General features: G+C 49.3%; 1 protein-coding gene across 1 annotated transcript in view; it reads right to left on the minus strand.

Moving 5' to 3' along the window:
- Positions 1-6,467, minus strand: part of RORC (RAR related orphan receptor C) — a 44,342-nt gene extending 37,875 nt beyond the window's left edge. Inside the window, exon 1 of the mRNA XM_020798284.3 lies at positions 5,203-6,467. Within this exon, the coding sequence (XP_020653943.3) occupies positions 5,203-5,779 (577 nt within the window). The 5' untranslated portion in view covers positions 5,780-6,467. The remainder of the gene's footprint in view (positions 1-5,202) is intronic.
- Positions 6,468-14,175: the final 7,708 nt, after the last annotated feature.

Raw genomic sequence — 14,175 nt, forward strand, 5'->3', positions numbered from 1 at the left:
TGGAAGCCTCTTGTCTCTCTCTGGCCTACCTTGTAGGGCTGTTGTGTGAGGGGAAAAAAAAACAAAGCCCCCCTCTGCGTCTTTGGAAGAGGAGTTGGGGTTCAGCCCTTTAAAGGACTATCAGCTCCATCATTCTGTCCCGTCGTTTCCATGAGTTCACAAGCAGACAGTAGCAAACTGCTTCTCACGATCCGCAGAAAACTGGCGTTCAAAAGGATGGTGCCTCTGAACCTGCAGGTAACAGACCCCCGGTCAAGTCAGTCATAATCTCCATTGACTCATCACTGGTCCAATAAAGTCATCCGAGCTGACACAGCTAGTGGCAGTGAGTTCCGCAGCTTTGCACCTTCGTAGAACCGCCCGAAGAGAGAGAACTTCAGGAGAACTAAGTTAAGAAACTAACTCAGGAATCGGGAAGCAAGAGGGGAACTTTGATGGACAGCGAGAGAAAGATTTCTGTGACATCCCTGGAGAAAGTGTGTGCCACCCCTAGGTAGACACGGTGCGTCTACCTAAAGGGGTCTTACGTAAGAGAGAGTGAATGCAAGGGGGGGGAACAACTTCAGCTTTTTTTTTTGAATTACAACTCCCATCATCCCCAAAGCAACTTCCTTCCAAAGACCAGGAGCTGCGAGAGCAGCCAACTTGGTTTTCAGCCAGCTTTGGGGCCTGCCCAAAACCAGTCCCCCCCCCCCACGGGCAGCCTTGAGGAAAACAACGGGCATTGCCAACTCCCAGCATGGGTGGGTGAGGGGGGGGAACGAGGGGAAGATTACCCAACGCTTAAGAAGCTGCACCATGTCACATCTGAGTGAGATCAAGCCAGCTCGGGAGCCGAGGCATTAACATATTAGCTCAAATCCGAAGCGGTTAAAAATAAAACATTTACTTACTCGGGAATGGGGGCTGCCTGGGGTATCGGTTCAAGATGCCGATGGAAGGGATGGGCTTCGGAAAGGGCCAGATAGGGTGAGCAGGGTGGGATAATACGGAATATCTACCCTACGAAAGAATGAACGAAAAGCGCAAAACCAAAGATTTAAAGGAATTAGGGAATTGTACTGACGGTTCCACGTTAAGAAGTTGCACTTTCTTCCCCTCACTGAATCATTTCCTACGTTTTCAGCCTGGTTCCTGCAGAAGGAGAAGTTCGTCTTTCTTCCCAGAGGCTTAGAAAGGGCAGCCTGCTAGGCAGGGAAGCCATCGCGACGGCTGTTGCGCCTAGTCCTCCCGCCGAAGCCCGTTCTGCAACTTCGTACCCGTCCCGGTGGTGAAATCGTTGGTGTGCAACATCAGGAAATCTGGGTGCAATGCCGTGTCTCTTGAGATAAGAGCTTTGAGCAAGAATAGCTTACCTGAGGAAAAACCTGGGATTTTTAATCTCCTGGATTCCTGGAAAGGAATGGGGAAATCAAACTTGGAGCCTAGCCTCGGTGCAGAATTAGGAAGCCATCAAGAGGTCTAACATGTCTTTCGAAACGTCTCCTTGGAGTTTGGAAACCTCTTTGGAGAGAAAAGCAAGAGCCATGAAGGACTGAATCATCATCATCTCCTAATCTCCCCTAATCATCATCATCATCATCATCATCATCATCATCATCCTATGGATCAAGTCCATCCCCTGTCAAGGAAGACAAGTGGAGAATCAAACTCCAAACTCAGATGCCTAGACCACTGACTTATCCAGCTAATGCTGTGCTCCCTGGCTGTCTTGGACTACAACACCTATCATCCCTGGTCCAGTGGGAACTGGGTGGGTGGGTGGGTGGACGCACTTGTCCAAGGACCCAGGCTGCCAGAAAACAAACATTTAATAATCCTTTATTTGGGATAAGAAACTATGGATAAAATGATAAAAACTGGATTTTAAAAAAAAAATCCATTGACTACCTAACGGCTTTCATGAGGCTGCTACTCCGGCAGGAAATCAAAGGTCTGATGGCAAATATCTGGAAAATTAATCTTTTTGACTCAGGGTGGGAGGAAATGGCCCAGGATTTAAGAGTTTCCATCCTGAATTGACAAAAAAAGCGGTAGGGGGGGCTATGTGGTCTTTTTAAAATCAAGGAGGGGCCTCTATTTCAAAGTGGCATGGATCAAGTTTAAAAATCAAGAACCCTGAGGAAAATCAGGGGCCCATCATCCACAGCAAGCAGCTGTGGATCCATATTGCCCATCATCCACAGCAAACAGCACCCACACAGCAGACTCAACAGGCACATAGATCATGTGGTCCCTGCCTTCTCCAGGTGGGTGAGACCTGTGCACCTCGACTTTCCATGACAAAAATTACCATTTCTAAATGTTGCAATCCTAAATCAACACTTCCCACAGGATGCAAATCTATGTCCCCTTTTAGTATGCTTCTTTTTCCCCACAATGCCGAAGCAGTCATCTTCCGGAGACAGTGGAAGCTTTTTTTTTGGGGGGGCGCAGAAATGACCCCCCCCCGAGCCCCTGAAGTGGAAAAGGAAACATGAACTCCAGTGATAGAAGGAAATCTTCTGAAGGACAAGAGAAAAGAAGGATAATTCAGCATCCGCATTTCTTTAAAAGAAAAGACAATCGTGTGGAAAAAAGTTGAATGCAGCAGGAGAAGAGGAAAACCAAAAGTGAGATACCCTCCCTCCCTAAAGGAAGCCATAGGCTTGAGTTTGCAAGGCTGTAGAGAACATGATAATTTGGAGATCGCTCATTCATAGGGTCGTCGTAAATTGGAGGTGGCTTGATGGCACATAACCACACAATTTCTTTAGAGGGAGGTTGAGAGGAATGGCTGGGTACCAGAGATGTTTCACAAGGGATGCAGCAGTACCAGGCAGCACAAGCAAAGGTGATCATTAAAGGATGGAGGCCCAGACGCCAGCCAACGAAACCTACACTCACCCACGAAACTGGCCGAGCAGCGTTTGCCAGCTTCTCTCTCTCTCTCTGCCTCGGAGAGAGATACGATCTCTCCGGAGAAGAGAGCAAAGGCCTTGACGTTAACACTCTGCTGTAAACCACTGTGCAAATGACTTAATTGGGATGTTCAGGGCTGAGGGAAAAAGTTTTGTCAACAACCCCAACGGGGGCAGAAAAAAAAGGAAGGAAGGAAAACTGAAAGGGCAAAAAAGAAAAAAAAATCAGAGGGGTTTGGTGCTGGGTCCAAGGTGCACCAGATGCCACAGATTTGAGAAGACCCTTTACGGACTCTCTTCTTGCCCCTATTCCCCCCAGGATTTGGGGAGAGTCTGAGTATTTGACCCACAGTTTATAGGCCAGACTGACATCTCCCTGACATGTTTTCTGTTGAATACATAAGAAACCTCCCTCCCGATTCTGCTACCACCACGGTCCTCAGCATTGAGAGGGATGCCATAAGGATGTTTTCTATAGGAACAGGCGTGTTAAGTTTGAATCTCTGCCCCGAGGAAGACGCAGAAAGGAACTTGCACGTCATCAGGGACGATGCCAGAAGGTAGAACAATGCCAAAAGAGATCTTACATGGATTCTTCCAGGGTTTCAAAGAAAACCTTCATGGAGATATCCCAGCCTCGGTGCTCTCCCACTGGACTGCATCCTTAAAAACAAGGTTCTAGTCCTCAAGAAAAGAGCAAAATGCCTAATACTGGTATAAACAGTTGTTCCATGTAGTCACACATGTTCTGCATGTTGAACCAACGTGGTGTCCGCGACATGTTTTGGGCGACTGCCGCAGTCTGTCACCATTTTACCCCAGGGAAAGAGAGTGAAAAGGAGGAGGGATTTGATTATGGGCCCAGATAGGAAAGCCGAGAAGGAATATACTTTGTTAGTTTTTGCATTCTTTAAGGAATAAAGAAATTCCCAATGGATTCAGAGAAGGGAGACATCCCTCCCTTCCCCCGTTTGGGTCAACCGTAAAAGGTTTAGGAAGCGACCCTTGGAAAATGCAGTTCTGGGTTTCTCCAGGTGGGAGTGACAGCCAAACCTCAGATGCTTATCTTTCTGAATGTGTGTGCATTAGTATATGTAGGGTTTTTTTTGGGGGGGGGGTCTTTTGCAGGGTCTTACCATTACCCTTATTCTGGGGAAACGTCCTACCTTGTCTTTCCATCACCGTATTGAACGCAACCCCCTTTTTGGCCCATTTCAAGGTGCCTGGGTGAGCAGTGGAGTGGCGGAGCACAGCGTCTGTCTGACAAGGGCCTGGGTTCAAATTCCCAGTGGGCCACAGAAACTCACCAGGGTTGGGATGCTGGCAGCAACAGGGGAAAACCCCTCTTTGAATCTCCCCAAAACCCCTCAAAAGCCCTACCAGGATCCCCATAACTCTGAAAGGACTTGGCAGGCCAGAATGAGAGTGAATCGGAAGGGACAGCGCAGAATAAAAAAACATGCCAGCTATAGTTATACTTTTGGGAATCTTTAAAACAATTCAACTATTGCTACTTTTTCTTTCTTAACAGAATGGGGGACGTGCAGGTGTTTTCACAAATAGACATTCAAAAACACTCACCTCCCCAGCCTGCTTTTCCCCCAAAGAACCCTATTAACGCCCCCTCCATCCCCCCCTCTCCCCCCTTAACTTATTCCCAAACTGGCCCCAGCCCTCTCTCCCTCTGCATCCGAGTCGCCCCCTTTCCTTCTCCTGCCCTAGCCCTGTCGCCAAGTTCCTTTGCCAACCCCTTCTCCCCACACCCCCGTCCTCGACTTCCAGTCTCCTGCATCTACCCCCGACTTCTCCAACCGTTCCCCCTTTGGGGCATGTGAAAGGGTCTGGGTTAGGGTTAGGGGGTGGCGTGCCTTCCTCTACCCTCTCTCATCTCTCCCCCCGTCCCCCCCCCACACCTTTCCGTCCGGCACCTCGCCTCTGCATCTCCACCACGCCTCCCTCCGCGCGTCCTCTTTTTGCGCGCGGTGCCAACTTCGCTCTCCCTTTCCAGACTTGGAATTCTAAACACCCAACCCCCTAACTCGGATCCCCGACCCCTTCTCCACATCCCCCCCTCCAGTCCGACCTTTGCGCCACCTCTAGGGCCCAAGGAAAGGAGGAGAAGCGCGCCCGCTCGCTACTTCGCGAGCTACCCCGCCAGCCCTCTCTCTCTCTCTCTCTCTCTGCACCGGCCACGGGGGCGCCCCCCTTGGGAGCGCTCAGGCGCTGGAGAGGCCGGTTGCGCGCCTGCCCCCAAGTGCCCCGGTGCTGCCCTTGCGCGCCTTTTGCGCGCGCTCTGCCTTACCTCGGGAGGGGGCGAGGGCGCCGTCTCTACTGCGCTTGGCTCCCGCGGGGCCGCTGGTGCTGGGCTCCATGGAGGCGCGGGGATCAGCGGAGGGAGGGGAAAAGGGGAGAAGGGAAAAAGGCGGCTCTCCTCTCGGAGCCCCGTCTGCCGCTCCCGCTGCCTGCGCGGCGGGGACCCTCCGGGTGGCGGTGGCGGCGCTGGCACCGGGACGGGCGGCCGCGGCAGCTTTCGGCGGAGAGCAGGGAAAAGCAGTGGCTTCCAGAACCCGGCGGGGCGGCCCTTGCAGAGGCGGCGCGCGGCCGATAGGGGCGCACTGAGGCCGCCCTGCCCCGTGTCCTCCTCTCTCTCTCTCAATCGGCCGGAGCGGCAGGCAGCAATTAAACAGGTGGAGCCTTCTCTCGATCAAAAAGGAAAATGGGTAAAACGCTCCGCACCTGTTGAGCTTCGGCCCGTTGGTCGAAAGTGGGCTCCCTCCCTCTCGGCGCGCGTCTAATTTGAGTTTGCACCCAGATCCATACGTCTCTGCGCTGAGCCCTGAGAAAAAGCTTAATCCATCTGTTCTCAAAATGTCAGGCATAAATGTGGGGGGGGGGACCCTAATCCTAACCCTACCAATGGATGTCTTGAGAAAATGCACTGATTTTTTTTCTCAAGAGGTGGTACCCATTCCCTTTCGTATGTTTTCTATACCTCTACCCCCACGTGGTTTTAAGGGGGGGGATTATAGGTCAAATTTAGAATTAATGAATTAAAAAATTGGATTTTCTGCCTGAAATCTCAGGAGCTGATGTTGCCCCGGTTATCTGTCTACAGATTAGTTACATTGTGGCCATGATGTTTCATTTAGTCGTACTTTTATGAGCTATTTCCTGTAGCACTAAAATATTAAATAAGAACACTTTCAAACCGCTTTCGAACACCTGGGCTGTCCTTAAACAGGTCGAGCTCTTTCTTTGCTTACGTTCCCCCCCCCCCCGCTGGATGATTTTTCTTTTTATAAAACTCGTCTGTTATGTAGCTTGTATTCGGTGTCTCATCTCCGCCCCAAGTCCTTAATGAGAAGGAGGCAGGTTTCTGACGCTCATGATTTTTAACAAGCGTGCAACAGGCTGTAATTAAACAGATTAAGCTTCTCCCGGGAATGCAGCGTCCTGCCGGGAAGAGGCGCATCACCTGTTGGATTTTTTTTTTACTTATTATGCAAGCTGCCTTCAGCGGTAAACACTTAACAACTGTAAAATAGGCTGTCGTTAAACAGGTCATGATCTCCCTAAAAGTCCTCCCTAGGAAAAACAAATCCTGTTGAATTTCTGTCTATAAGACCCTTTCTGTCTTTCATCCTTCGTCCCTCTTGTACTTGGAAGGCGGTTGTGCGAAACACCGTTTCTGATATAACTCTGGGGGCTTTAAAAAGCGTACACCAGAATGCAATCAAACTGGGAAAGCTTTCACACACGGAGACACGACCCTACCTGGAAAACATCACCAAGTTAATATCTGCTTGCATTGCATGCATATGCTCACTCCCAGCTTCATTATAAAGGCCTTCCAAGCCTCTCCCCCACCCCAATTACAGTACAGCATAACAGACTACTATCAAACCGGACAAGACTCCCCCCCCCCCTATATGTGCGTTACTCTGCTTGGAAATACTCCACCAGTTGTACTTCTGGGACAAAACCCTTGCCACGTAGACAGTGGCCCATTTCTCCTCTCTGTAGTAAAGAGTTAAAGCCTTTCACCAGTTGCAGAACAGGCAGCCATTAAACAGGTGAAGCCTCCTTGGCGACCCACCTGTCACCCTTAGATGTTGCAGTTGGTTTTTCACCTATCGGCTGCTTTTAAGGGCATTTAAACCCCTGCGATGCCAGGTCTTTGCCGGCTTTGAACAACCGCGCAACGAACAGCATTGAAAGCGAGGCACTCTCCTTTCCCCCTACCGCCCGTACAGACAGCCGCCAAACAGGTGAAGCTCATCTCTTTTAAACAGGAAAACAAAAAAGAGAGAGCGAGAACTGTAGCTAACCCGCCCGCTCCCTTTCCACTTAGGCTCATTGATTATTTTGCCTTCTACCAAAAGCTCTCTTTGGAAGCAGGCAGAAATACAACCGGTAAAGCTCAGACTTTTTTTTAAAAAAAAAATATATATATATTTGCTTTTCAATCACGGCTGGATGATGATAGCCACGGGCTCCGGCGAGCAGTGCTCGATTAGCCGGGGCTGCCCGGCCACCTTGTGTGTTACACAACCACAATCTTGGCTGCGCGGCGGCAGCAGCAGCAGCGTCCCAGCCCAGGCGCTGGATCGGGGCCAGCCGCCGCCGAGGATCTCCGACTGCGCCGGCTGTCAACAGAGCCACGCCGAGGCCTCGTGACTCGGCGTGTCCATCATCCTCCCCTTTTCTCCGCCCACTCGCCCGGTCCGGAGAGCTCCGCCTTCCGTGAGGTCACGTGTTCCTGGGCATGGGCTGGGAAAAGCCGACCTGGGAAGGGCAGGGCAGAACTTTTTCCCTCCTTTGCCAGAACCGGTTTTAGACTACAACTCCCATCACCCGTCAAGGGTGGGCGTTTCAAAGAACCTTGTAATGTAATGCCTTCCCCACCTCCCTCGCCCCGCCAATGTCCCGTGGCTCTCCTTCTATCTCAACCTTCGGGTTGACTCCAAGTCCCATCATCCGCACCGCCGCTTCTTCCCGTGGAGAGGGTCAGTTGGAAACAGAATGGCGTTTTAAGCGCCCCGGCCCCCGTTGCCTTTTGCTTGCCTCTGGTTGCAACCTTCCCCTGCCGGACTTCGATTGGGAATACAATTCCCATCATCCTCACTATTCACCGTGTCGCTACCCCCACGCCCACTTGGCACGGATGTTATCCGTTTAAAATAAAACTGCGTTTTGAACACCACATACCCCTCGTTCTTCTCCTTCAATTACAACTTCCATCCCCAATCAGGCATTTGGGACTACAAATCTCATCATTCCCAGCATATTGCACATATCCTTTCTCCATTAATCCGTCCCATTGGAAAAGCTTAAAAGGGAGAATCGTGTTCATTTTCTAGCCTCTTTTTCTCTCTGTGTGTCGCCACTTCCACCGGTCTAGTGCCTTCCCTGGACGTTAACTACAACTCCCATCATCTCTGACCACTGCAAATTTACTGCTCCTCTCCGTTAATGCCTCCTTCCCCCCCCCCCCGGTGTGTTGTCGTGCTAAATGATTACGCTCAATATTTTGCTATGTTGTCCTTTGCGGTTTTAAGTTTGGCTTGCAGCCACTTTTCACGAACTTTATTTACGATTTTAATTGTATTTGTTCAACAAGATGTTACAATATTTTATATATTTGTATACATTACTCTCAGCACTTCAGCTATCGGGTGTCTCAAGGACCATTGAATTCATTCACAAATACATAATAATAGATCCATCCATGGCTGCTCTTTTTCTTCCTCTCTTCTCTGGTGAAACATGGGCGCACTTGTCAATAAAACTATTTTCGACACCACAGACAGAAATTCAAGGGTGTGTAGCTTTTGGCTACTCCTGCCTCCCTCAACCACAACATGTGGCCATGAATAAGCTTCTTCTTCTTCTTCTTTTAAAAAAGGCTTGGGCAAATTCATGGAGAAAACAGGGACCTGTTACAACACAGGGTGTGGATTAATATAATATAATATAATATAATATAATATAATATAATATAATATAATATAATATAATATAATATAATCTTCAGTCTACCGCTAGACAGAGCCTCTGTCTTCAGGGGCAATCTATCTGTGACTATTGGGGGGAACGAGGAACGCTTCCAGGAAGATGTCCTAGCAGCTAAGAAAGTCAACCTGGGTCCAAATTAGGAGGAATATTGTCCCATCTCCCAGTTTACCCCCGATCTTGACAGGCTGGTTAGGGAAAGACGGAGAGGGAAACTGAGGCCCAGACCTCGGTGGCCACACCTCTTCCATAGGGTGAGGTGACTTTTTCCTGGTTCAACCCTCAGCCCCCTCTTTTTCCCCCTTCCATGGGGCACACCCATTTGAGCCCTGGGGATAATTACTGTTTACCTGGCTCGTTTTTGGGGCACATGGATTCTCACCTGAGGCTGTGGGGTGGAGAGGGTGGCGCAGGGTTAGGATGGCACTGTCCCCGCACGTGGAGGGTGCCCTTGCCTGTCTGCCTGGGGCATCTCACTCCCGCTTACCTCCTCTCTGACCAGGTGGGCTGGGGATGCTGGGGTATGCAGTCCAGCAAGAAATTGAGGCCCACAACATTTCCACCCTGTGTGACATGCCCATCACATTTGGATGCAGGGCTACTTAACAGTGTACGATGTGGGTAAGTCGTGGTTGCCAACTGGCAACCAAAACTGACCTGGCCTGCTCCTCTGCTTTTAACCGCAGGCCGGGCTTCAGAAATCAGAAGGTGGAGCATTTGGTGGCATGAAAAGCATGTGTTATAAAATCTCCAGACGAAGCTACTGCTACAAGAGCACCAGAAGCTAGTAAACACGATAAAAATAAAGCCCATTTACCCTAGTCGCCAATTGACCAGCGGAACCAGCCCGACCTGCTCCTCTGCCTTTAAGAGATGTGTGATGGGTAGCCACCAGCAGGCAAAGCTTTTCTGTGGCATGAAGACAAGCATGGTTATTTACAAGCTTACAGGTCTCCTCTTGCTTAAAATATGGGTGGCGGTGGGGAAACCCAAGCTTTTCTCAAAGGTTCAAACTCCAGAGTTCGAATTTTGATTCAGTGATAAATAGCACCTGGAAGGGCCTGTGGCAAGCCTCTATTATCTCTGTTCCCACCCCTGCAAAATGGGTGTAATAAACCCATCTGCCTTCCAGCCTGGCTCTAAGGGCTGTGGAGCTAAATATACAGGAAGTGTTTAGGTTGCTCAAAAACAACGAAAGCAAAAATTCTCATCATAATGATACAAAAGGAGAGGAGAAACAAGGGGTGCTTTGCGTCTGATGTTCCTAAACTTTCAGGGCATCTCCAGGTTGTCTTGAAAATCAGGAAGCAACTGCGTTGGCTATCTGTCCGTTAATGTCCCGCCATCATTCAGCAAGCGGCTAGTTCTTACTTTTAAAGCCAACATGGTTAGCTTGAGAAATGGCTTTTTCTGTGTGAACTTTACTTTTACTTTTACTTTATTTGGACTTACTGTATACCCCGCCCCTCTAGACAAAGTCTATTCGGGGTGGCTTACAGGAGTAATAAAATAAAATAAGATACATAATGATAAAACCTACTAACAGATGCATATATAGATTATCAAGATGAAAGAATTGAGAAAGGAAAATGGCTTTTTTCTGTGTGAACCTTGTCGAAGTTTAAGAGGTCCTTCTTCAAGTCAGTTTCACAAAATATTCTGGCAGAGAGATGGGGAAGGATTAGCTTTAGAAATCTGCTAAATTTATCTAAGCTTCCCCGCCGTATTTTTGAACAGCTTTGAGGTGACCCTAAAAATGCCCTGCCCAGCTCTCACAAACTCAAGGTGGTGGCTTCTGGGATGGAGTCAATCCCTCTTTTAGGTGGTCCTCCTCTTTTCCTGCTGCAGCCTTCGAACTTTTCCCATCAGTATCATACAGGTAGTAGTGCTTAAAATGCAACGAAGGGACTAAGGAGAAGAAAAGGAACACGGGGTGTTGGATACCAAAAGCACAGGAACCGCCCTGAACTAGGGTCAAAAGCAGGTTTAGATAAACCTTCATTTCCCCTATCTTTACAGACATAAGCACGTGCTCTGATTTGGTGTGGGTTTTCTGGGCTGTGTCTGGTTAAAATGTTTATAGGGCCTGTGTGCCAACTGGAAATGCTCCATGCTCTCCCACTCGCCATGGGAGGGGCCCCGGTTCAAAGGCAGAGAGGATCATCCTCCCTCCCGTCTGCCTTTTGAAGTTTTAATTTCCCAACCTAGGTCAGCCTCGCCTGAAACTATGCTCCTAGCAATCCGCGTCTACCTTCCAAAATCACAAGGCCTCTCCCGGGACGTTAAGGACCTGATATTCAATATTCCTATCTCCCTTGGACATTTCTGCGTGAACCACTGGCGCACGGTCCCTTTGAGCCTTCTCAAACAGGGGGAAAAGAAGGTGGTTTCATAGGATCATGGAGCTGGAAGGGGCCTCGAAGGTCATCCAGTCCAACCCCTGGCTCAAGACAGGAATCCAACTCAAAGCAGATCCGACAAACGGTGGTCCAGTTTTCTCTTGAAGTCCTCCAGCGTTTTGCACTCGCCACCTCCCAAAGTCATGGGCTCCCATGTTGTACTGCTCTAACAGTTAAGAAGTTTTTTTTTTTTTTTGAGTTTAAGTAGCAAAATGTTACCATGTAACATTCAAAGCCCGAGCCTGGAGGCCTCAACCACTTTGGTTAAAAAACAAAAAAATTATCTCACTTTCGTTCCAATGTGGTGAAAGTCAGATAATTCGCAACATGGCGAATTTTGCCAAATTTAGTAAGTTCGTGGTAGGGAGGAAGCAGCATTCGAAATCCGCCCCCAAAGTGGAATAATGCTCTATGAATCCCAAAGGCGGCGATGCCTCCTGGTGGAAAGTCAATGTTCTGCACCAAGCCGGAACGGAGCCTGCCTTTCCACCCGGTGGCAGCCAGCCCTGCCTGTCGGGGTGCCCTTGCCAAGCGGTTATATAACCAGCGTGCTGACTCGTCTGCTTTTGATCACAGGGTTGCTCCAACTGGGTGGGGTGCATTTTTTTTAAAAAGAGGAATCCAGGTTCCAGGAAAGTTACGACGAGCCGGCCCTCAAGGGTTGGGACTGGATCGTGCCTCCTGCCCACAGAGCGCGGTGCCCGAGGAGCGAGTCTGAAGCACGGCCTTCACCACCAGCTGTGCTGGCCAGGATTTCTGGGAGTTATAGTCCCAAAACATCTGGGCAACCCATGGTTGGGAAGCACCGCCCTAAGAGAAGCCGCGGCCGTGCGGTTTGCACAGAACTGAGGAGGGTTTGTTGAGGGTTTTGAAAAATGGCCGCCTGAAGTCAGAATCCACAATTTATACATGCACACATTCAAGCGAGGAAGGCAGTGCCTGGGAATGTATGTGCTTACTTAAGTCTTTTGTTCAGGTGACCTATCTTAGCTGGAGCTGAGCCTGTCTTCATTTCCAAAATTAGATGCAATCTGCCTTTCCAGGATGGTTGTGTCCCACCTCAAAGCGGGACTTGAGTCCTGGGACTCGCTATTAAGTCAGACCTAAGTTGCACCAGCAAATCAACTTTTTTTTGTTTTTTGTTTCCAATGCGTGGATTCAACTTGGGACTCAGAACCCACCCACCCCTCCTGTTTTTTTTGGGGGGGGGGATCATGTTTTTAACAGGGACTCAGACTTGGCACCAACGACTCAGACTTGGGACTTGGTGCCAAAGACTCAGACTTGGACTTGGGACTTAGTGTCAAAGACTCAGACTTGGGACTTGGTGCCAAAGATTCAGACTTGGGACTTGAGACTTGGGACCAACAGACTTGGGACTTGGGACCAAAGACTCAGACTTGGGACTTGGTGCCAAAGACTCAGACTTGGGACTTGAGACTTGGGACCAACAGACTTGGGACTTGGGACCAAAGACTCAGACTTGGGACTCAAACCCAAGGACTTGCCAACAACCCTGCTGGGCAGCTCAGCAAGGTGGCACATAAGAGCTACAGCTGGCCTCTTTATTCCAACCCATCCCTTCGCAGTTAACGCCAGGTGAAGTGACACACTTATCCCCATGATTACGTCACTCTGGTCACAGGGAGCCCTTTGAGGTCCAACATGTTTTGCATGGGTGAACACCTGGACTGTCCACATCCTGTCGGAGGAACACTCGGCGTGCCTGCTTCCCTGGGAACAAGGGGAGTGTCTGGCCAAGGACGGAGGAACAGCCCATCTGCCTTTGCAAAAGAAATTAATAACTCAATTATTTTCCAGCAGGTCTAACTACTTGTCCAACAGCGCCCTCTGTTGATGAATGCCAGTATTACGACTCAAAGGTGATTTTCCTCTGAAATAAAGTCCCTTGATGCGCTTCCTTTTATTCCCCTAAAACCAACTTGTTAAAAATCAGAAGGGACTTTCTGTTCTTTTCCAGCACCACCCAGAAGAGCAGCTCAAGCTTCTGTAATGGTTCAGATTGGAGCGACCGCACCTTGGATCAGCTAGCTGATTTTAAAAATCCTTGCCCCCCCAAAAAAAATTAAAAATGCAGGGTCTGGGTTACTTCAGTCCGATCCTTCTTGAATCCCCAAGGCTTTGCTCCCCTGCTACTGGAGGAACTACAAGCATCCTTCTGAACCCATTTTTTTTTGGGGGGGGTTACCCTGAGAATGGAAGGGTGAAGCCCCTCTCTCTGGAGCCCTAGCTTCAAACTGGTTCCTTTTCTATACCCCCCCCCACAAACCCAGCTGGGTGTTGTTCCTATTGTTTAATTACTGAAATGACCTGACTGACGTCAGTCGCCAACCTCCTCCTCTCGCAGGGCCCCTATTTGCCTCTCAGGACCCGGCTGGCCGGAGATGGGCAATGCCCATGGATGACCGGTCAGGGCAAGGCCAGTCTTTTCTATCGTGCCCGATCATGCGTCACTCAACAGCTGCTCTAGAGAAAAGCAAGGGAATAGCAACGGCCAGAAATTATTAAGAAAATAAAATATAGTCTGCTGTATATATTTGCAGCAGCTAGGTTACTCTGGGCCCAAAAGTGGAGGAATACAGAGACACCAACGCTGGATGAGTTATTAAAGAAGTGATTGGATATTGCAGAACTAGACATGCTTTCAGAGGCACTGCAGGACCAACCAAGAGACTTTGTAAAGCAAATCTGAAAGCTGATATATAATTGGGCCCAGAAAAAGATGGGAACTTGGGGAAAAATCAGTTTCTAGTGCTGACTGGAGTCCTTTGACGATACTCCGATGACTAGACGATGGCGAAATCTCTGATCCATGGGGGAAGATGTTTCGTTTGTAATGTTTT

This window comes from Pogona vitticeps, chromosome 15 (assembly GCF_051106095.1).
Source record: "Pogona vitticeps strain Pit_001003342236 chromosome 15, PviZW2.1, whole genome shotgun sequence".
NCBI classification, from domain to species: Eukaryota; Metazoa; Chordata; class Lepidosauria; order Squamata; family Agamidae; genus Pogona; species Pogona vitticeps.